This window comes from Tiliqua scincoides, chromosome 2 (assembly GCF_035046505.1).
Source record: "Tiliqua scincoides isolate rTilSci1 chromosome 2, rTilSci1.hap2, whole genome shotgun sequence".
Classification (NCBI taxonomy): domain Eukaryota; kingdom Metazoa; phylum Chordata; class Lepidosauria; order Squamata; family Scincidae; genus Tiliqua; species Tiliqua scincoides.
In genome coordinates this window covers 32,378,364-32,399,818 of record NC_089822.1, presented here as the reverse complement: position 1 = coordinate 32,399,818, position 21,455 = coordinate 32,378,364, and the positions used below count along the sequence as shown (strand labels likewise).

The 21,455-nt window shown below is 41.8% G+C and overlaps 1 protein-coding gene across 2 annotated transcripts; it reads left to right on the top strand.

Moving 5' to 3' along the window:
- Positions 1–1,361: 1,361 nt before the first annotated feature.
- On the top strand, positions 1,362–21,160 carry UTP15 (UTP15 small subunit processome component). 2 transcript variants are annotated; one of them, XM_066616131.1, is made up of 14 exons: positions 1,371–1,448; positions 2,115–2,264; positions 3,452–3,610; positions 4,549–4,641; positions 6,924–7,108; positions 8,356–8,534; positions 9,304–9,429; positions 11,362–11,497; positions 12,535–12,619; positions 12,844–12,990; positions 14,084–14,185; positions 14,956–15,089; positions 17,968–18,026; positions 20,145–21,160. In XM_066616131.1, the coding sequence occupies exons 3-14, from the start codon at positions 3,521–3,523 to the stop codon at positions 20,336–20,338; spliced, it is 1,530 nt and encodes a 509-aa protein (XP_066472228.1). In that variant the 5' UTR covers positions 1,371–1,448; positions 2,115–2,264; positions 3,452–3,520; the 3' UTR covers positions 20,339–21,160. The 2 variants fall into 2 exon arrangements, with proteins under 2 accessions (XP_066472227.1, XP_066472228.1); XM_066616130.1 differs by lacking the exon at positions 2,115–2,264 and having other exon boundaries at positions 1,362–1,448.
- Positions 21,161–21,455: the final 295 nt, after the last annotated feature.

The window sequence follows — 21,455 nt, the reverse complement described above, 5'->3', positions numbered from 1 at the left end:
ATCTTTAATTTATCAATGAGGTCTGAAACATCTTCTCTTTTAACCTCTATCTGACTTAATTCCTTGGTCAGGAGGGGCTGTTCGGGCAGTGGTATTTGCCTGAGGTCTGCTGCCATGAAGACAGATGCAAAGAACTCATTTTATTTCTCTGCCATCTCCTTTTATTTCCTCTTTTCCTCCCTCACCATCCAGAGGGATCCAGCTTTCTCTGGTGGGTTTCCTGCTTCTAACATATTTGAAAAAGCTTTTATTATTCCCCTTAATGCTGCTGGCCATGCGTTCCTCATAGTCTCTCTTGGCCTCCCATATCACCTTCTTACATTTCTTTTACCACAGTTTATGTTCCTTTTTATTCTCCTTTTCAAACTCTTTCATGTTGAGCTGAACCTGCCCAAATGCCCTCTTCTATACACTGGTTAAAGGTGCAGGCACTCTGTCCCCCCACTTTGTATCTGGTCATCCTATTTCACTGGTTCTCACACATTTAGCACAGGGACCCACTTTTTAGAATGAGAATCTGTCAGGACCCACTGGAAGTGATGTCATGAGTGGATGTGACATAATCAAGCAGGAAAATTTTTCACTATCCTAGGCTGCAATCCTCCCCACACTTATCCAGGAGTAAGTCCCATTGACTATCACTGTTAAAAGAATATACATAGTTGCTTGTTAAAAGCACAGGTCTGTAACATTTCTGCAAATGCAGTCACATACCAGGGTAGCATCAAGTCTAATAAATTAAAAATAAAATATTGAAATGAATGGGGACTCACCTGAAATTGACTGGCGACCCACAGTTTGAGAAACACTGCCCTATTTATTTAGGCTGCAGTCCTATGCAGTTACTGGAGAGTAAATCCCATTGAAACAGCTGGAACTTAATTCCAAGTGAACTCCCATTGGCTGGCACTGTGCAAGTCTTTAAACACGAACAAAAAATTCAGACCTCTCCATACTAATCAAGGAACCCAAGTTGTTGCTTGCCACTGAACTGGATAGGGACTGAGTCGTCCCTCAATCGACAATGGAATTGTCACTCTAGTCTTTCCCTCTCTATGTTTATCCTGACCTCTCCAGCTTTGGAGGCGGGGCTATATTTTGACGTCACTGCCATAGCTCCTCCCTCTTTTCCTCTCTGCCGAACCTCGAGGGACGACCAAAGCGGAAGCATTCCACGAGGCGCCATAGAGTTTTGGGAGGGAAGAACGGCTGTTTAGTGCTGCGATGTGTTGGCGCCTCATCAATGGTAGCGCTCGCATGGATGCCGGAAGTGGGTCGTTGTGCGTGACTGTAATCTTTTGACCTCACCTCTATGGGGGAATAATCCAGCGTGTGACCGCCGATGATAGAATCAAAGCGCGCCGACGTTGTGACGCAGCTGTGGTGACGGAGTTGGGCTGCTGGAATGGTGGCTTCCTGGGGAAGCAACGTGACTGTGGAGTGCTGAGGTGAGGAGGGGCTCCGGGAGGGGTGGAGGTGGGTAGCCTGCTTTGGGTGCCCCAGGGGGTTGGTCCCTTGTCTCAGGGGGGCCACACTTCCCTCTGCTGGTGGTTTGTGCCTCTGCGGGCTGCAGGGGGTGGGGGGTTTGCTGGGCAGTCAGTGTCCCAACAGGGAGGCTCCTCAGCAGGGCAGGGGGGCCTAGTGGGTAGAGCCAGGCCTACCACCCTGTCTTTAGGTTGCCTGGGTGGGGAGGCAGGTGGCGGAGTCTCTGCAAAGCAGGGACGTGCAGTGGGTGGGGAGGCAGGTGAGGCGGTGCCTCCCCACAGGAGTCCTTTGAAAGGTGGCGCTGCCGCTGTGGGTGCTTGGGTGCCTCCCATGGCAGCGGCATCTTTCGAAGGACTCCAGTGGGGAGGCACTGCCTCCCCTGCCTCCCCACCCACCACATGTCCCTGCTTTGCAGTGGTTTCCACCCTTCAGAAGACCACTGAGGCAAACATTGGAACTGCTGTGAACCAAATGTAACCCCCTTCATCCCCACCACACACATACCCACACACACAATTCAAATTGTTAGCCCATGAGAGTGCGCTCGGCGAGACACTGTGGGGATCCATTCTCCACCCTCTCTGGTTGCTCACGAGGAAGTATCTTGCTGAGTGAGTGCTCCTCCACAGGCTACCGGGTGGAGAACGGACCCTCTGCAGCTGGCACTTCGGCAAGTGCTGGACTGCAAGAAAGGGCGGAAAACCGGCTACCTACAGCCACAGCCGACACTTCAGCGGTCTGTGAGTGCTCACTTGGTGAGACATTAGAAGAAATCAAAGGTAATTTTATGTTTTTTTCCTGAGACCTTGTGGACCACTTCTCAGGGCCTCGCGGACCACCTGTGAATCACAGGTTGGGAACCACTGATATATAGTAAAAGCAGCCAGCTCCTTCAGTTTCTTGTCCCCAGCACCTGGTGTTTAAAAGAGACACTTCCTCTGAACATGGAGGTTTCATTTAGCCATCATGCCAGTAGAGTAAACCTATTCTCTGCACATTGTGTATATTTCCTTTTAAAATGTATCTTAGTGTATGAATTTTGCAATTTTTGCTGAATTTGAAGAAGCAATTCTCTTTCCAGTCTCCTTCGGTCTTCCCCATCTTGAGTAATTTGGTGCCATCTAAATTACTTGGCTTGGCTGCTTTGATGCTTATTCTTAACTCCAAACCATTATGAATGCAGTACTACCTCTGTCAGCACTGCTTTTTTAGCCTGTTTTGTTTCAGCACTTTTTCTTCTGGGTTGAGTGACATCTACTGCAAGGCAATGAGAGCATTGTGTTGTGGCCAGTCAATGCTATTTCTTTTTGGAAATTATAAATAGCCTAAAAGGTATAAGGAGGCTGTTGTTTGGGATGGATGCGCCAGTTGGGAGAGTCTCTCTTCACCACCACCACCCCCTTCCCTGTGTTTTATTGATATGGTAATATGTTATGTATTGAGGAAAAAACAAAATGTTTTAAAAACAACTTTTGCCTTTTAGCTGAAATATTGAACTTGAGTTGTGTTAAAATAATGTGTGCTGACACTTCATTTTATATTTCATATGGACAACTGCTAAATATTGGTGTTATTTGGTTGGAAAAAAACCCAGAATGGGTTGTTAGATGACACTTAAAATTATGATTCACATCTGTCTTCCGCCTTTAATGGCATTTGCAAGTTCTTGGTGGTGGATGTGGAGTCCCCTGTGTTATCCTTGTAACATAGTTTAGGCTGAGAGAGATTGATAAACCCTAAATGAGAACTGTTGCTTAGTGGGGTCTTGAACATGGGACTCCCTGGCCAAAACATGAGCACACACTCCCCTCTTTTCAAAATGGAGGAAGGTAGGTAGGTTAGCTGATATCTGTGACAACTGTGTGAATTGTGTTTGAGTTCAATCTGTTTACTTAATATTGTAAATATCAAAATCTTGTGCACCTTTGTATTTTCAGCAAGGTTTTTTTATTTTCTTTTTCAAAAGGCTGCTTGTGAAGACTACGATCTTAGAAGATTGTACTTTATTATTTGAAGAAATTTTATTTAAGAAATAATGGCGAACTACAAGCCTCTGGTAGTTCAGTCTTTGCCAAAACTTGGTGAGAAAGTCACAAAGGATACTTTGTATTGGAAGAATTACAAGGTAAAAATGCATTAACAACTATTGGGATTGAAGTTGATAGGGCCCAGTCCTAAAGGCCCTCAGTACCAGTGCTGAGCACTGGCACTGGGTGTTGTAAATGTGCCATAAAGCTCATTTATTGCACCCTCCAGGGAGCATTGGTGCTGGCCCAGTGCTACCTATGCCAAAGAGATGCCGCATGTAGCAAGAGAAGAGTTCCAGGCAACAGTAAGGTCTGTTGGGTGGGGGGGAGAAAGCGGTGCAGAGGAGGAACAGGGGCAGTAGGGGGGTGGGACCAGTGGAGCCCTGCTTCACTGGATTCTATCCTTTGTGTCGGGCTTCAAGACCCAACATGGAGGCTCTCAAGTCTGTGCCAGCAAAATAGCTGGCGCAGACTTGAGAAGCCCCATTGCAGAGCTTGGGGCTTTCCTAAGGGAAAGAGATCTCCAGTGGCCCCAGTGGTGCAGCTGGATGCTGCATTGGCTGTTTTGGCACCACTGCACTCGGTGGCTCCGCTGGGGATAAGATTGGGCTATTAGGCTGCAACCCTAAACACACCTCCCTGGTTATAAGTCCCATTGAAGTCAGTGGGACTTACTTTTTCATAGAGATGTATAGAAATGTAAATTTGTAAAGTTGTCTGTCTGATTTGACTTTGATACTGAAAAGATTACATACAAGCTTGGTATTTGAGTAGTACTCATTATTTAAAGGGATTTCATTAGAGGGGATAATTTGATATTTTTAAGCTTATACAGTCTTTGAAATGTATCTTAATTACAGTATTTGTTCTCACTGCAGCATTAAAATAAAGAAAAATTAGAACTTTTAAAAAATCAAATACTTCTGAAGTCTATATTTTTAAGGAGTTGGTTTTGTTCTCACGCATTTATAAATATCCTGCTAATGAAAGTTTCTTAAAAAGGTAACTTATTAATATTGTGATACCGTTTTTCTAGGCTCCCATTCAGATAAAAGAATTTGGTGCCGTGAATAAAATTGACTTTTCTCCTATTCCTCCATATAACTATGCTGTGACAGCCTCATCAAGGGTGAGTTAAGATGCAACCTCTTTTTTCTTTCTTGGTCATTTCCATTCCCTGCTCCTATACTCTGTTTATATGGATGTTACGCTGAATTTGCCTTCTGTAGGGTCCCACTTCAGCTGCTGAAGTGATTGTGGTGTCCTTGTGTGCATAGGAAAACTTGAACCCTTCTCTCCTGTGTCCTCAAAAAACCCATCTCTGAGACCGTGTGAATGGTCTTTATACTATATAGGGGACTTAAGATAGGTTGATAACATAGAAAATAAACAGAAAATTATGGATGCGTTTACATTAAGGAAAAGCATATGCTTGGAAAGGGAAAGATGGGAGAGAACTGTGGCTGTAGCAGCAAAGAGTCTTTGTGGGTTGCAAAAGGTAGGATATATTGGTACATATATATCAAACTGATGGTTTTATATGGCGTTCTAGTATGTCCAAGAATCCAGAGCACAGCTATGCAGTTAAAATTGGGCTTAATCTCACCAGCACCTACCGCAGACACTCACCTATAAGTCGATCCCACAGGCAAGGCAGATTTTGAGCCCAAAATCATGGCATTTTCTATGACCCTCAGATAAGTCGGGGGTTAAACAGGGGGGTGTCTGACTATAGTTTTGTCTGATTTTACCTGAGGCCAGATCCTGAAAAATAACCTACCACTAATTGTTACCTAACAACTGTAGTCTCTAATTTATTAAAAACATAATAAAAGATCATAAGATACATTTTTATTCTTTTTAAATTCTGATCTTCACCACCTTTTTGTAAACACTATCAGAGTAAGTGCACTATAAACAACATACCAGTAAAACAGTGGTTCCCAACCTGGTATTCATGGTCTCCCAGGGACATTCAACAGGACCTTTAGAGGTACTTGAAAAAGAATGAAATAATGGCAGAAAAAGGCAGGTCGTGCTCCAGAATGCTTTGCAGGGCCAGCAAAGCCAGAAGGAAGGTAGCTAGTTGGCTGTAAAAGCCCCACCAATAGCTAGTTTTCGGTCATCAATTCATCTATGACCCAGTGATTGAAAACCAGCACAGTAAAAAAGCTGAAACATAATATGTAAAGTGATCAATCACCCAGAATTTCTCAGCACACTTCTGGTGCAAAACAGTGCAAAAGCAGAGTCTTCTGTTCTTCAAATAGATGAAAAGAGAAAATATGTGATGAATACATGAAGTCTGGGTTTTCATAGAGAGGAGATGAGGGCTTGTATTATTACAAACATTTTGCTAATATGAAGGGTACAATTTATGGAAATGGGCTGCCAAGGGATATGCAAGTGAAAAAGGTTGGGAACCACTGCAGGAGATCCATGAATCAAATCCACCTTTAAGGTGTCTGATGTGTTAAGCCAGAAGCTCTACATACAAAATACAACCCATAACACATAACTGGGAGTGTGCAATTCGATTCACAGCAGAGAGATGCAGCTGCATATATTTGCAACCCTTTTTACTCAGAAGTAGACCCACTGCTTTCCATGGGAGTTATTCTTAAATAATGGTGCACTGAACTGTAGCCTGGGACTTTATTTCAAATGGAAAGAGGATCCTATCCTGGTGTTGAAAAAAAGAGACCTCTGCCAAATGCATGCATGCATTTACAAAAAGGAACCAGGTTGCAGCCGCATTTGTAAAAGGTAAGGGAGGAGAATAAAAGGTTAACTTTGGCTGGAATTTCCCAAGAAAGGTACTATAGAAACAAATGATCTCTGCATTGCTTCTAATGACCGGCTTTAGCAAGAAATATTTCAGAGTTGAAAGGCTCTGCCCTCTGATTGACCTGGAGATAAGTCGAAGCTTGATTACTTGGCAAAAATAGGCCAAGTATCTACTGTAATTTAGCACCTTGATAGCACTTATCAGACAAAGCTAATGGGATACAGTGGGCAAGATTGTTGGGGGAATGATAACATCCTAGTTACACCAGTTAGAGGCAGCTTTAGTTCCATCTTTCCCTTCTCCCACATAAATGAATGGTTGTCATTTTCCATTAATAGGAGAGGGGAACATAAGAGTAGTAGTGGCAAGGTAATATAATGAAAGTGACTAGGAAACCTTTCCACCTGCTCACCCTTACACCAAGTGGCTTAGCTTCTATTGAGAAGGATCTCACAAAGGGCTGTCAACTACAATGTCTGTCTTCATAGAGCACACAGACATCCTTCTTGTATGCACCTATGGAAGTTCTGCACTGTAGTTCTTGGGCCAGAGAAGGCTGTCGATTGTTTCTCCTGCTTTTTCACTTCGCTGCATGACAGTGTATAAACGATATTTTATTCTAGATTCACATTTATGGTCGATATTCACAAGAACCAATCAAAACATTCTCTCGCTTCAAAGATATAGCGTATTGTGCTACGTATCGAGATGATGGAAAATTGCTCGTTGCTGGCTGTGAAGAGGGCAGCATTCGACTCTTTGATATTGGTGGGAAAGCACCACTGAGACAGTTCGAGGGGCATACTAAGTAAGAAAACATTATTTAATTTAAACAAATGCATTATAGCTTCAAACTACAACTTATCTTTGAAGTAAGCTTGTCAACTTCAGCTGGATGTAAAAAAGCTATTGTGAAGCGAGTAGTTTCTCAACCGTAGCCAACTTGTGTTGACATAGATTGTAAATGTGACATTGCAACTTCATTATATTACAACTCTATTGGTATTTTTCCCCAGCTGTTAGTTCCAGTCTGCAAAGATGAGTTCTTATGTTCCATTTCATATCACTGAACTTAGGAATGTATCTAAAGAATAGTTTTAATGTCACAATGATGTGATTAGCAAACTTGCAGTCTGCATTTTGCACCCCTACCTACATTAAGTCCTCTCTTGGCTAAGAGCAGGGACTCTTCTTAGGGGTCCATCACCTTAAGAGGTGCAACAGGTAAGTAATCCAGCCAAGGCTTTCACAGTGGTGTCTCCTTGGAACTTGTTATTTAAGGAGATCCACTTTGGCCCATCCCCATAGACTTCTGAAAAGAGATGAAATGATTTTTTTTTTTAAATCCCATTTTTAAAAAAATCCCATTTTTAAAAAAAATCATTTGGACTTTAATTTGATTATGTTAACATCTTTGAACTCCCAAACGTAACTGTTTATAGTTTTTTAATATTTTGATTGTTTTCTTTTAGTGGATTTTTTTAATGAGGCATATTTTTTTTCATAGTGTTAAATTTTCATTATGTGTGTTCTCTTGGAAGTGTTTGGCAAAAGAGCAGCAAATATGTGACTGAAAAGTTAAAAACAAGCAAAAACTGAAATATTAGTTTCTTTAAAAATAAAAAAATAAAAAGTACACAAATAGTAGTGTTTATATTCCACATTTCTTTCTCTCATGGTGGCACATGTGGGACTCCCAAGTGGTTACCTATCCAGGCACTGACCAGACCTAGACATGCTTAATGTCAAGAAGGTGATAGTATGATATGTCCTTAGACTGTTGTCTTGGGACCAGTACAATATGAAAAGTTGACTAATACTAAGCAGTACTTGGAATCCAATCTGATAAGCTGGATTGTGCCTGTGCATAGCTCTCAGGCTTTTGATTCCACCCCAGCTCAGCAAAAGTTTTTCAGACAGACTTCTGGCTGCTGAATATGTAGTTAGGAATTTCCTCTCTATGTATTTATTGTGTTGGTTAGTGGCAATGTAGATAAACTTGGAAGTTTGTATATGTGGATTAAGTTGATTTATATTTTGAATTTTGGTTTTTAGAGCTGTGCATGTTGTGGACTTTTTGTCTGATAAGTACCGGATAGTATCTGGAGCAGATGATTACTCATCAAAGGTGTGGGACATCCCATCTGTCACAGAAATGGTATCTTACAAAGAGCACACAGACTACGTGAGATGTGGCTGCGCTAGTAAACTGCATTCAGATCTTTTTGTAACAGGTTTGTGACTTGTTTTATACTTGCTTACATCTGAGTCTAGTGGCCTTTATATTCTCTTTGTGGATGTTACCATTTAAGTACAGGAGGTTCATGTTCACTGCTACTTATTTCCTTTCTGTTTTCAATTCTGTTGTCACGGGGAAGAGATTTCTTATGTTGGTTTCTTTGTCTAGGCTGTATTTAGTACCATTTTTCTTTACTCCAAGAATCATGCTGATTGTCTAGGGCTGCAATCCTGTGCATGCTTTCCTACAGTCTTATGTATACTTTCCTGAGAGTGAGTCTCATTTAACACAATGGGGCTTCTGGGTAAACATGCCTAGAGCCGCAATATTAGGCACAGATAAATGCTAAATCAAAGCATTGACTTTAAAAAGACTGCAGCCAAGACATCATGGTGTGATAGTGTAATTTAGGTAAATAACTACTGTATGTGGCTGACTTAAAATAAAATGAATAAACAGACCCCACAGCTGTTTGCTATACACTTTACTGTGCAGTTTACATTTCTTTTAACTCCCCACTATTAACTTCTGGAATTGAGCATTGTGCTTGGGTAAAATAGTATTTACCTATTAGAATTCAAAATAGTTATTTTCCCTTTGTGAATTTGAGGCGAGGGGATGATGATTTATCATTGATGTTCCTTTGTGAGTCAGTGGCTAAATAATATATCTGTTCTGAACACACAATTTGCACCTAGTGCAGCATTCGTACACTTAACATGCATGAAGTCTCAAATTCTTTCTTGTTTTGGGGCACCTTCTAGGTTCATATGATCATACTGTGAAAATGTTTGATACACGGACAGAAAAAAGCATAATGACAATAGAACATGGGCATCCGGTTGAGAGTGTTAATCTCTTCCCTTCTGGAGGTCTTCTTGCGACTGCAGGTATTTTATCAAATAACTAGTCTTTTTTTTTCCTGTTTAGCTACAAGGCTATCTTTTTATTTTTAACTGCAATTACACATGGGTTGAGAATCCCCAGATTTTGTCCTCTGTCTTAAAATAGGATGGTCAGTGACACTGGCAATACTGGCCCCTATGCTGTGCAGGGCCAAGTCCGCTGGGTGCCACCTCCTGCCGTTTGGGTGCCTTTGGAGAGCTGAATATGCCACATACCACCTCTCTAGCCCTCCAAAGGCCCCCAGGTGGGGAGCGAGGAAGATGGCACAGCCTCCAGAGTCTTGGGCCCCATATAAACTTGTTCTCTTTGCCCCTGCAGGGAACACCACTGGTGGATGATTTCAGAACTTAGAGACCAATACTTGTTTGCTCTTTAGGGATTACATTCCTTTGTGGGTTGTCAAAATCTCTAGCCGGGGCCACAATGGATGACTTTGATGGATTACAAGTTGTGATAGGCCTTTTTTTTTGAGACACATTATCACTATTTCCCCCCCCCCCCAAAGTTGGCTAAAAATTTCAATAAACCCATTAAAAACAATAAGCAGGCATAATATTTTATATAAAAGCAGCAATAAAAAATGTGTGCTCCTTGGCTCCAGTTTGTTTCATCCTGCAACTCAAATGTGATTGTTTTAGAGTTGGACCATGGACAGATACACTGGAAACTGAGATTTATCAAGGAATCTATTCCTTAATTTTAATCTAGTGAAGTTTTTAATTTTCTTGAGTCTAATTTTTATTGCATATTCTGTATAGCTTAAACCAGGGGTGCCCAAACCCTGGCCTTGGGGCCACTTGCGGCCCTCGAGGCCTCTCAATGTGGCCCTCAGGGAGCCCCTAGTCTCCAATGAGCCTCTGGCCCTCCGCCGATTTGTTGAAGCCCGCAGTGGCCCAACGCAACTTCTCTCAGCGTGAGGGCGACTGTTTGACCTCTCATGTGAGCTGTGGGATGAGAGCTTCCTCCACTGCTTGCTCTTTCATGTCTGTGATGCAGCAGTGGCAGCAAAGGCCAGCCTTGCTTTGTGCAAGGCCTTTGTTCATATAAGTCCATCTTTAATATATTCATTTATGTAAACTTATGTAAATTTATTCAAATTTAAAATGTAAATTCTTTTTTTTCCCTGGCCCCCGACACAGTGTCAGAAAGCTGATGTGGCCCTCCTGCCAAAAACTTTGGACACCCCTGGTTTAAACAATAGATGCTGCTGGTTTCTGTGTACTGAGATTGAAACACAATTATTTCTTCCAGCTGTAAACTTGAGTTTTTAATGGAAAAATATCTCAATTTTTAAAGACCCCCCCCCCCAGTATCTTACTAAAAGGGTCAGGAATGAGTGAATATGTTGGCACTTTTATTTGTGTGTACTTCTGTAGAAGATGTCTTGTTCCTTTAAAGTATGCATTAAATGTCTATGGCTAGTATGTTTCCTTTGTCTGTATTTCTCACATGTCTTGGAATTTAATGAAATTTATTTGACAAGTTTTTTTCTACCCACAATAAGAGGTGGGTCTCCCTTATCCTTATCTATAATAAGAAGCATTTCCCCACCCCTACCCCACCCCTTGAGAAGATTCATTCATTGTATTGTCTCCTTCTGCTATGTATTTATAGCATCTAGAGTTTCATTACAAGCACCACACAATCCACTTTCCCTTTGTTTAGTGTACCTATACTATGTATACTTTTCCATCCAAAGAGGAACCATGTTTAAAATTGGGGCTCACAAGTACCTTCTTTCAAACTCTGACGACCAACTACTGACACACAGGTACACATACAAAGGTTGTATAAACTGACTGATGGTACTTTATGTTTAACCACTTGTACTTGCTTGTCTCCTTTGTTCCTTGTCTACTGTTTGTAAGAAAATAGATGTGAAAAATAAAAGTGTCTCCCGTCTGTCTCTCTTACAGGTGGCCGTTATGTTAAAGTCTGGGATATCCTTAAAGGAGGACAGTTGCTGGTGTCCTTGAGAAATCATCACAAAACTGTAACTTGTTTGTGTCTGAGTAGCTCTGGTCAGAGGCTGCTCTCTGGCTCACTAGATCGGTTTGTATATTTCACCATTTATTTTCCTACCTTTTCTATATGGTATATTGCATGTAGATGAGTAACTTCATATGCAGAACCATGTGTATTCTGCAGTTGTGGTTTGCAAGAGAAAAATGTGGTATTGGGGCAAACAACTCGGCACCCCCAAAATATTGGCATGAATGCTCTCATTACTCTTTTCACACCCATCCAGCTTGTTTTGAAGGTATGGGCAGTGCCTGATGAATCTCTAGAGAAAGAGATTATAGGAAAGGATTATAGAAAATCTTTTATAATCAGTGCCCTACCTTTTCACACAATTAGATGAAATGATATGCAAATATATATTTTATGTGCATGGTTTTGTATAGGCTTCATGGCACAGAGTTTGGGTTGACCTAAGTAGACGTTTTAGTGCAGAGCTGTTTCTATCAAGACATTGCATTTGAGAGGCTAGGCTGATGAGCTGCATGTCTCTCTGCATTCTTGTTGACCGAATAATAATGCAATTCTAGACATGTTTACTCAGGAATAAGTTCCATAGAGTTTGATGGGACTTACTCTCAGGTAAGTGTTTATAGGATTGCAGTCTAAGAGCATTGTAAGCAAAACAGAGATACATCCTACTTCATAAACAAATATTGTTGCTTCTGCATTTTCTCTTAAATGGAGCATTACTTGAATCAGCATGTGATTCATGTGCCAATATATCTTGGCCAGTTCACCTGCAGTTTTTGAATCTCCAAACCAAAATTTTATTTCCCATTTGAACCCATTTTAATTTGGAACAGTAGTTGCAATTCTAAACAAATTATTTTAAGAATGATTGGAGAATGCAAGATTGCTTGGTTCTTCATTGTAGGAGGGCTGAAGTAGTTCCCCTCCTACAATGAGGAAGCAAGCAATCTTGTTTGAAGATTGTTGAACAGACCTGAAGGTTTGTTCATTTCATTTCTCCTTAAAATCTCTTACTTCCAAGGTGATGAGATTGTTACTTACTGGCATTATAAGCATTGGCCACAGCTCTTGGCTAAATATTCACTTTCTCTTTGCAGGCATGTAAAGGTTTACAGTACAACTTCCTACAAGGTAGTTCACAGCTTTAACTATGAAGCATCAATACTCAGTCTTGCATTAGCAGTAAGTATTATAACATAGTTTCTGATTCTGTCATATGAGTAATGAATGACAATTTGATAAGCATGCTAACTTGCAAAAATGCTCTCCCTGCTCTAAGCTTAAAGATATTAACACAAGAACTCAACTTTGAGCCAAACAAATAGAAACTTAAAAAAAAATTCCAAGAAATTTTTCGGACAACAGTTCCTGGTTATGGACAATTGTCTTTTTTCTCCCCCCTTTAGCCTGAGGATGAAACTCTAGCTGTAGGCATGACAAATGGAATATTAAATGTTAAACATCGGAAGCATGAAGAAAGAGAGTCTTTCCATAGGAAGAGAAGGCCTGCATATAGAACCTTTGTGAAAGGAAGAAACTATTTGCCAAAGCAGGTATGGGAGGAAAGGATGCACAACTGATGCCTCGTCTTCTACTAGCCAACTGCATGTTTTAATATGCCTTGTGGTGTTTAAAGTAATAAATGTTTAAGGGGAAATCAGTTGGGCTGCAACATTTACAGCCCAATCCTAACTGGCTGTTGCATGACCGGAACATGTGTTCTGGTAGTGTAACATGCTTTCCAGCTGTCACAAATATGGCAGCTCTGGAGAATGCGGCCTGGCCACTGTCCAAAATGGTAAGCAACTAGGTCTACATGGCGATGGATACCTGCTGTCTTGGGTAAACCTGTGCAGGGGTTGGGAAGGGTGGGTGGAATGGGGAGAAAATAGGAGCAAGGAGATAGGCAGATTGGGCCTGGGTTTGGTGGCAGCCTCTGAATCCTAACCCCTTTCCCTGGCATGATCTGCCCTCACAGATCCACACAGACATGCACCAGCAATATTGGGTTGAGTTACTGAGCTTGTAGGGGCTTATCCCAGGGGAAACGAACAAATATTCCCTTACTCCTAAGAGACCTCTTGAGGCTGAAACTTCCCCTGTGGGATCCAGTGGATGCCATGCTGGTACCACTGCATCACTGCATGGGAAGTTAGATAGGATTGGGCTCTGAGTTGAGTAAATGTGAGTTGAGTAAAGGTTGGTTGTTTTTAAAGTGTCCCCCATTTTAAACTTTCAAAAAAAAACAAAAAAAACCTTATAAAAAAACACAGTGGCAGGACAGGTACCATCTTAGAAGAAGCATTCCTCTGTGACATAGAAAGGAATGCCTCTTCCATAATGGTGCCTTTTGCTTAAAAGGGTGCCATCAAAAAAACAGAAATATGCTTTCATATGTGAAGTTAACCAAATTAGTTATTTATTTGGCTAAGAAATCTGAGGACTTTTTTCTTTCCTCTAACTACAGTGAAGAGTATTTTTTTCCTGCTTGCATTACAAACCATCTAGAAACCATGACAGAAACGAAATATATCTGACCATATATTTCTGTGTTGGGAGAAACAGTTTAAAATAAAACAAATGGAAATGAAAAGGTTTAAGTAATAATTTTTATAAAATATGGAATTTTTTTTCTTCATCTTTTAGGAGGATTTCTTTGTCAGTAAGCCTGTAAGAAATCATCTGAAAAAATATGACAAACTTCTGAAAAGTTTCCAGGTTTCAAAAGCTTTGGATGTGGTACTTAAGGTAACGTTACTAGAGTCTCTTTTTGATTGGAATGTTCCCTGTACACTGTCAAACTGTAAAGCTCTTTCAGATGAATCTGCCACAAGCTGACCACAAATATTGGTATTGTGTTCTTTGAAATCTGCAGACCAGCTTCAAGTGTGGAAATGCTTGCGCAAAACTCCATGAAATTAGTTTTTAGGAAACATTTTCCTCCTCATCCTAGGGATTCTAGGTGTCATTTTATATCCACATGCAGATGTAATTTAAGGAAAAATTGAACTACCCCACACACATACCCTTTGCATTTTGTGAGCAGTGCTTATGTTTTGTATATTTACTGGAACTGAGGTAAATGGTCTGTAAATAACTTTTTTTTTTTAATGAACCAGAGGTTTGTGGGGGCATAAAAAGTTTCATGATAACTTGTCTCCCAGCCATTTTTTGCTCCTACTACTTATTCTCATGGTCTGGGCAATGTCAGTGACTGTGTTCCTTTCTGCTGATGGGTATCATTCTATTCTTCAGCGTTATTATCCAGAAGATCCCAGTTGAGAATATGAGGCATTGCTTTCTGCTCCTGCTCTCAGTCTGATTTGGCTTCATCATCATGAAGCTAAAACTGAATGAGAGCAGGAATAAAAAGTAATGCTTTCTGCCCCGTCTCTGGGGTCTTTTGAACTATAGCCATCTGAATGAACATCTTTTTGCTTGTGAACTAAGAAGAACATTCGAATTGCCTTAAATGCATGTGATCCATCTTTGCTGAACTGTTGCTTTGGTGCTTCTAGACTCCTGAAAGAGTGAACCCACCTGAAGTTACAGTTGCTGTCATGCAAGAATTAAACCGCAGAGGAACTTTGGAAAATGCACTTGCAGGACGAGATGAGCGACAGCTCAGACGTCTCCTTGCTTTCGTGATAAGGTATTGTCATGTTCTCTGGGCCAGTATTTGGTACTCTAAATTGACAGGAAACAACTGTCAAGATGTGGAAAACTGAGACTGGATGGCCAAGGGAGTACTAAAATTAGTGGAAGTACAGTGCTACTTATTATTAAATGCGAACTTGAAACCTGCAGGTAGACATATGGATGGCTTATCTGTATAAAATTTGGTGTCCCCCCCCCCCTTTTAAACTTTCACTAAGGGTTGCCTTCTGTCTCAGTAAACCCCATGGTCTGCAATATTAACCCTAGATCAGGACTTCACCAGCCCGAGAAACCCGTCTCTGGCCCCTTAAGGGGCAGGGAAAGGGGGAAAGCAGCAATAGGATCATGGTGCTGCCAAGGATAAGGGTTTTTTTTCACCTACAGCCAGTGCCAGCCTCCTGGGGGGTCCGGGGAGCCTGCAGAATTCTCAGCAGGAGTCCCCAAGCCTCTGATTGTCTAGAAAAAGTTAAACACCCAGTTTTGTGACAAAAACAGGAAGTGGGTGTGTTTTTTTTTTACTTTTTCCAGATATTCTAAGGCTTGGGGAGCCTGTAGAGGGGTCTGCAGGCTCCCTGGATCGCCCTGGTGGCTGGCACTGCCTGCAGGTAAGTGGAAACCCCCTTGTTCCTAGCAACAGTGTGATCCTGGGAATCGCATTGATGCCTTCCCTCGTCCCCCGCATTAACTTAGATAATAAATGGTTTAGATAATAATAGCGGTTTAGATAACTGCTATCCTAGATAATAAACAACAAAGTTTTGACTCCCGTCTTTCCTATTAATAGTGTGTAGCTCCTGTCCTGTTTCTTCTTTTCTTCTGCTCCAGGTCTCCACTAGCTACTGTTTTCCATAAGTCCCTGTTTTTCAGACCATAGACCTGTTTTGCCACCTTCTTCTTTAGCAGCTATCTTATCATTCTGCTCTCCTTGTTCCCTTGGCATCACACAGCCTTTCTTGACCTCTTGAGATCTGTCCCTTCTTGCCTCAAACCTCTGCCGTTTATTCCTCAAACTGCATTCTTCATATATCCTTCTTCCTACTTCCTCAGTTGGCAGCCTGCTGTGCACCATTCCTATAGCCTTCTTGCCTTGGGACTCCCTTAGACTTCCTCTTTCTTAGCTGGCCCCTTGGAAGGTTGTCACCTCAGGCAAAGTGGCACCTGTCCTTTCCCTCCCGAAGTTAGTCTGCAAACCGTTAAGTTTTCTGAGCATCCAGCAGAGCCTACGTTGCTTCTTGGACCAGTCTAGCTGCATGGAGGAAGCTGAATGTGCAGAAGGGGGCATGCTGTGTGGTTTCATTGCTCAGTTGCAAAAAAAAAGCATGTATTAGACTTTTTAATACAGACTTAACTTCAAATTCAGGGTTCACAGTTATTCCTAATACTGCCTAGGGGCAGGAGGTCTGGTCTAGAGGGTAGAGCCTCCGTTAGCTTGAAGATAACATCTGAAGGTCCCCAGTTTGAGGCCACCGGCAGCTCCCTGAAGGGTGAGACCTTGAAGCAGCTGACAAGCTGAGTTATTCCATCTGCTCTTTGGTGTGAGCGAAGAAGCGTCTTGGCTGCCCTTCAAGTGAGAGATGAAGGGGCTGCTTGTCAGCCAGTGTGGGAGGCAACTGGGGGCCAGAAGCGATACCAGACCGTGAAAGATCCATCTAAAATGTTGTGCGGTTCTTGAAAGTTAGAACCTTTCTGTTATTGTAAAAATCCCCTCCGGGATTTAGAGATAGCCTGCCTATGTGAACCGCTTTGAATAAAGTCAGAGGAGTAATCCGATGACCAGAAAGGTGGTATATAAATACCAGTACAGTGGTACCTCGCATAACGAATGCCCCGCGCAGCGAAAAACCCGCAGAACGAAAGCGGTGTGCGAAGTTTGGTAACTCGCATAACGAATTTTTATGACTTATGCTTCGCATAACGAATTTTTTTTATTGTTCTGGTTTGTCTTAAGGGGGGGGATCTTCATGTCCCTTTATGATCCCGTCCACCCTAGTAAGGGGCGGATCTTCATGTCCCTTTATGATCCCGTTCACCCTAGTAAGGGGCAGATCTTCATGTCACTTTATGATCCTGTCCACCCTAGTAAGGGGAGGATCTTCATGTCAGCTTGCTCCCAGGAAAGTGTGCACAGGATTACAGCCTTCAAACTCCCCACTCAGCATCCCCGCATCGCTCATTCACCCTCTCACTGCCCCATTTCCTTCACGTTTCCCCCCATGATCACAGCAAAAGCAAGCGAGTGCAGCTGCTGTGTCCTCCCCAGCTTAGAGCACAATCCTGTGCGTGTCTCCTCAGAAGTAAGTCCCATTGTGCTTACTCCCAGGAAAGTGTGCACAGGATTACAGCCTTCAAGCTCCCCACTCAGCATCCCCCCCCCCGTTTTTGAAATCCTCTGTACAGTATGTATGCCTTTAAAGAGCACTTAATAAACACTTTGTAAACCAAATTTGACTTTGTTCTGACTTTTCTTGCCCATAGGAACACATTAATTAAATTTCAATGCATTCCTATGGGAAAACGCGCTTCGCAAAACGAAAAACTCGCATAACGAAAGGACTCGCGGAACGGATTAATTTTGTTATGCGAGGCACCACTGTATTATTAATAATAATAATACCACCTGGCTCATGGTGTGTCCTCTTTTTGGTCTCTTTGGAGTGCAGAGTTGAGTGTGGTGGCTAAGGGTAATCCTTTACCCCATTTTTTGAAGGAGGGAGGTTATTTGTTGTCAGACTGAAAGAGAGGTAGATTTTCTGTAGCCAGTGCTTTCACTCTGCTTCTAGTATGCATGTCAAAGGAGAGCAAAGCTTCCACTATCTCTTTTCTGGTAAGTCTTTTCTGGATTTATTTATGCTGATCTCATTACTTAATTTCAGATATGTGACTGATTCAAGATTTGCTCCTGTGTTGATAAATGTTGCAGAATTGATTATAGGTAAGTATTAAGATCCTACAACACTCATTAATGGACTCCTAGCTAAATAGTCAATATGCAATGGTTCTCAAACTGGTGGGTCATGACCCACCAGCATGAGAACCCCTGCTGTTTTCCCTTTCAGGGGTGGGGGCAGAGGGAAAGCAGTGACATGATCCTGAGGATCTTGCCACTGCAGGGGAAGGGGGGGCTGTTTCCAACATAATTGCTGCCGGGGTCCAGGGGCTGCAGGGACTCCCATGGAGCCCTTTGCAGGGCTCCCTGAATTGTAGAATATATTTTAAAAAAAGATTGCAACCCACTTTCAGTTTAGTGATCGCAACCCAGAAGTGGGTCACAATCATTTTTTTAACATTCTATAAGCCACAGAGATCCCTACAGAGGGCTTTGCGGAACTACTCACACCACCGGACTCTAACAGCAGGCAAGTTAAGTTTAAAAACAGCCCTTCCTTCTCCCATAGTGGCGTAATCCTGTGGATCGTGTCACTGCTTTCCATCCCACCCCCGCAAAGACTCACCCTGGTTCTCAAAGTTCTGGAGAGTTTGAGAACCAGTGGTCAATAGTACGTGCTTGTGAGAAAGAGCAAGGAAGCTGGCAGCCAGGATTACAACTGCAATATGAAGGGAAACACCTGGAGAAATGGAGGTTTCTATAAGATTCACCATGAAAACCTCACTGAAAAATTAGGTTTATGTTTAGCCTGCCAATGTAAATCATCTTGAGTCTATGAGAAAGTTGGGATATAAATACTTCAGTAAATAAATAAAATAAATAGTATGTTGGTTTTGGGGTTAGTCTCAAAGAGGGATAGAATTCAAAATGGCCCCACAAATATATACCTTCTGTTTGGACTTGCTATATATTGGTGTAGCATTTGCACTGTATCTAACTGACGACTTATCCTGCCAACCTAGCTGGATCAACACAAAGTATAATCTGAGCCATTTTTGAGACTATTTGTCAAACACCTAAGTAGAAAATCACTTTGCTGTTTTTGAAGACCATGGATGCTTGCACATAGCTTGCATAATTGAACAAAAAAAAAAATGCTTTGCTTTCCACAGCAAAAGGCTTATAGGATGTATATACATTGTTAAAAAGCAAGATTTGTAAATACAGTTGTGCACTGCTTAACAACAGGGATTGGGACTGAGATACCTGTCATCAAGCAGCTCTTGACGCAATCCGGTCCCTCCGCAGGGAAGGGGATGCTCCGTTCCCCTCCCCTCCAGAGCTTCCCAGAGGCAGCGCATGTCCACTTGCTACCTCTGTGGAGCTCAGATTGAGGAAATTGCATCTCTAGTGCAACTTCCTGTTTTACGGAGGAAGCCAGAAATCACAGGAGAGATGTGATTTCCCTCAGTCAGAGCCTTGCAGAGACAGCGCTTGGATGTGCGCTGCCTCTGGGAGGCTCAGACAACCCTCCAGAGGGGAGGGGAGGGGAGGGAAGGGAAGCAGAGCTTCCCTTGCTTTTGGAGGGTTTGGGTGTGCACCCCCAACGATCATGTGACCACACATGGTCATCCATTATGCAATCCTGGTGTTTGCCGGAACATCGCTAAGGGCACACACCTGTACTTGCTTATAAAAGTTGCATGAGTTGTGTGCATTTATTCAAATACCTGCACGATTCACTAAAATGATTTTATTGAAAGAATGCAAGTGTTTGTGGTCATTAAAATAGTAATAATAAGCATTTCTATTGTGCTTCCAAATGTTCAAATCATTTTATTTGTTTTATCATGTGAGCCTTACAACAACTCTGTAAAGTGTGTCAGTTTTATCCCCATATTACAAATTGAAACAGTGGAGTTGTGCACAAGGCTAAGGCCAAGAGAGTATGGCTTGTCCAAGGCCACCAGGTTAATGGTAAGAGAAAACTTGAATAAGATATTTCCTGACTTTTATGGCTGAATTGTTAAGAGCTGCATTTTATAAGCTCTATTACTACTTGCTGGTTCGTATCTGATAAACAAGTAGTTGCCTGCAAAAGCTCACTTGCTTTCAGTAAAATTGTTTCAGTCATGAATATTCAAATAGCCACTCTTGACATGCTTGAAATACATTAATATTAAGCAGAGAAATTACATAAACATGATCTTTTTTTGTTGCCAGATATCTACATGCCTGTGGCCGGACAATCTGCAGTTATTGATAAGCAATTTGTGAAACTTCAAAATATAGTAGAGAGAGAGATTGATTATCAAGGGGAATTACTAGAAGTCCTGGGAATGATGGAAGCACTCTTTGCTACTATGGCAAGAAAAAAGCCCTCACCCCTGGAGGAGAACAAAATGGACAGTTTATAGAGGACTCTGGAACAATGTCCACTAGTGGACAATTTCACCCGAGAATTAATTGCATTTGACTCTTCATCTGGTGTCTGTTTACACCTTTTTCACAATAGATTGTTTTAAAGGAGGAGGAGAAAAAAAATCAAGGTATCCCGTTGAAGGATGCATGTGACAGGTGATTGAAGAAGGAAGACTCCTTGGAAAATATTAGGTGCCGTCAAGGTTTTTATTCTAGAGCTATTTAATAGTTAGAATTACAATGCCAATATTGTATAAAGTTGGACTTTATTTATACAGATTCACTGGGCTCTTTAATTATTTTGACATGATCATAAAGTAAAATAGCTTCGTCTTATAGATGACTTGAAGAGTTATCTATCAAATTACCAGCAACTCAAAGTAATAAATATGGCACGACTTTAACAGAGCTAGATTGCATGGTTTTCTGTCTCATAACTCCTGCATGTGACCATCTGTGTTTTGATATGATGTTGGGAAAATGGGGTACAGGGAGGCCCCATATCCATGGATCCCATATTTGCAGACTGGATCCACCAGCCCCCTGTGCCCCCTCCAGAGGCGAGGGAAACTGGGCTCCCCTTGCCTTCAGAGGGTCTTTTGAGGCCTGCAAAGGCCGTGTGTGATGGCTTGCAGCTGCCATGAGCCCCAGAATGGCTGAAAAGACAAAATAAAGCTACTTCCGATTACAGGTGTGCCTTAAGGCATTTAAAGTGTCACTTCTGGTTTTTCTCTGGAAACCTTAAGTAGCATTTTTTTTAGCTATTCTGAGTCTCCTGGCGGCTGCAGGCTGAACCCCCCCCCCCCCCATGGATACTGGGACATGCCTATATTTGATGGTCTTCAAGGTTTTTTACTATGTACATTCAAACAAGATTTATTTTTCAAATTCAACTGTTTCTAAAGGTGCAAGTACTTTACATTCCCTTTTAAAAAATAACTTTTAAATTCTAAGGGTAATCATTTTACATCAACTCTGATTTTTGCTATGTTCTTTCTTATCTCCGCTGATTAGTCAACTCACAATGTTTGTGTTATACACATTGTTGATAGATGTCTTTTTCCATTTACATGAGACAAATAAGAACAGTGAGTCAACCAAAGGCTGTGTTTA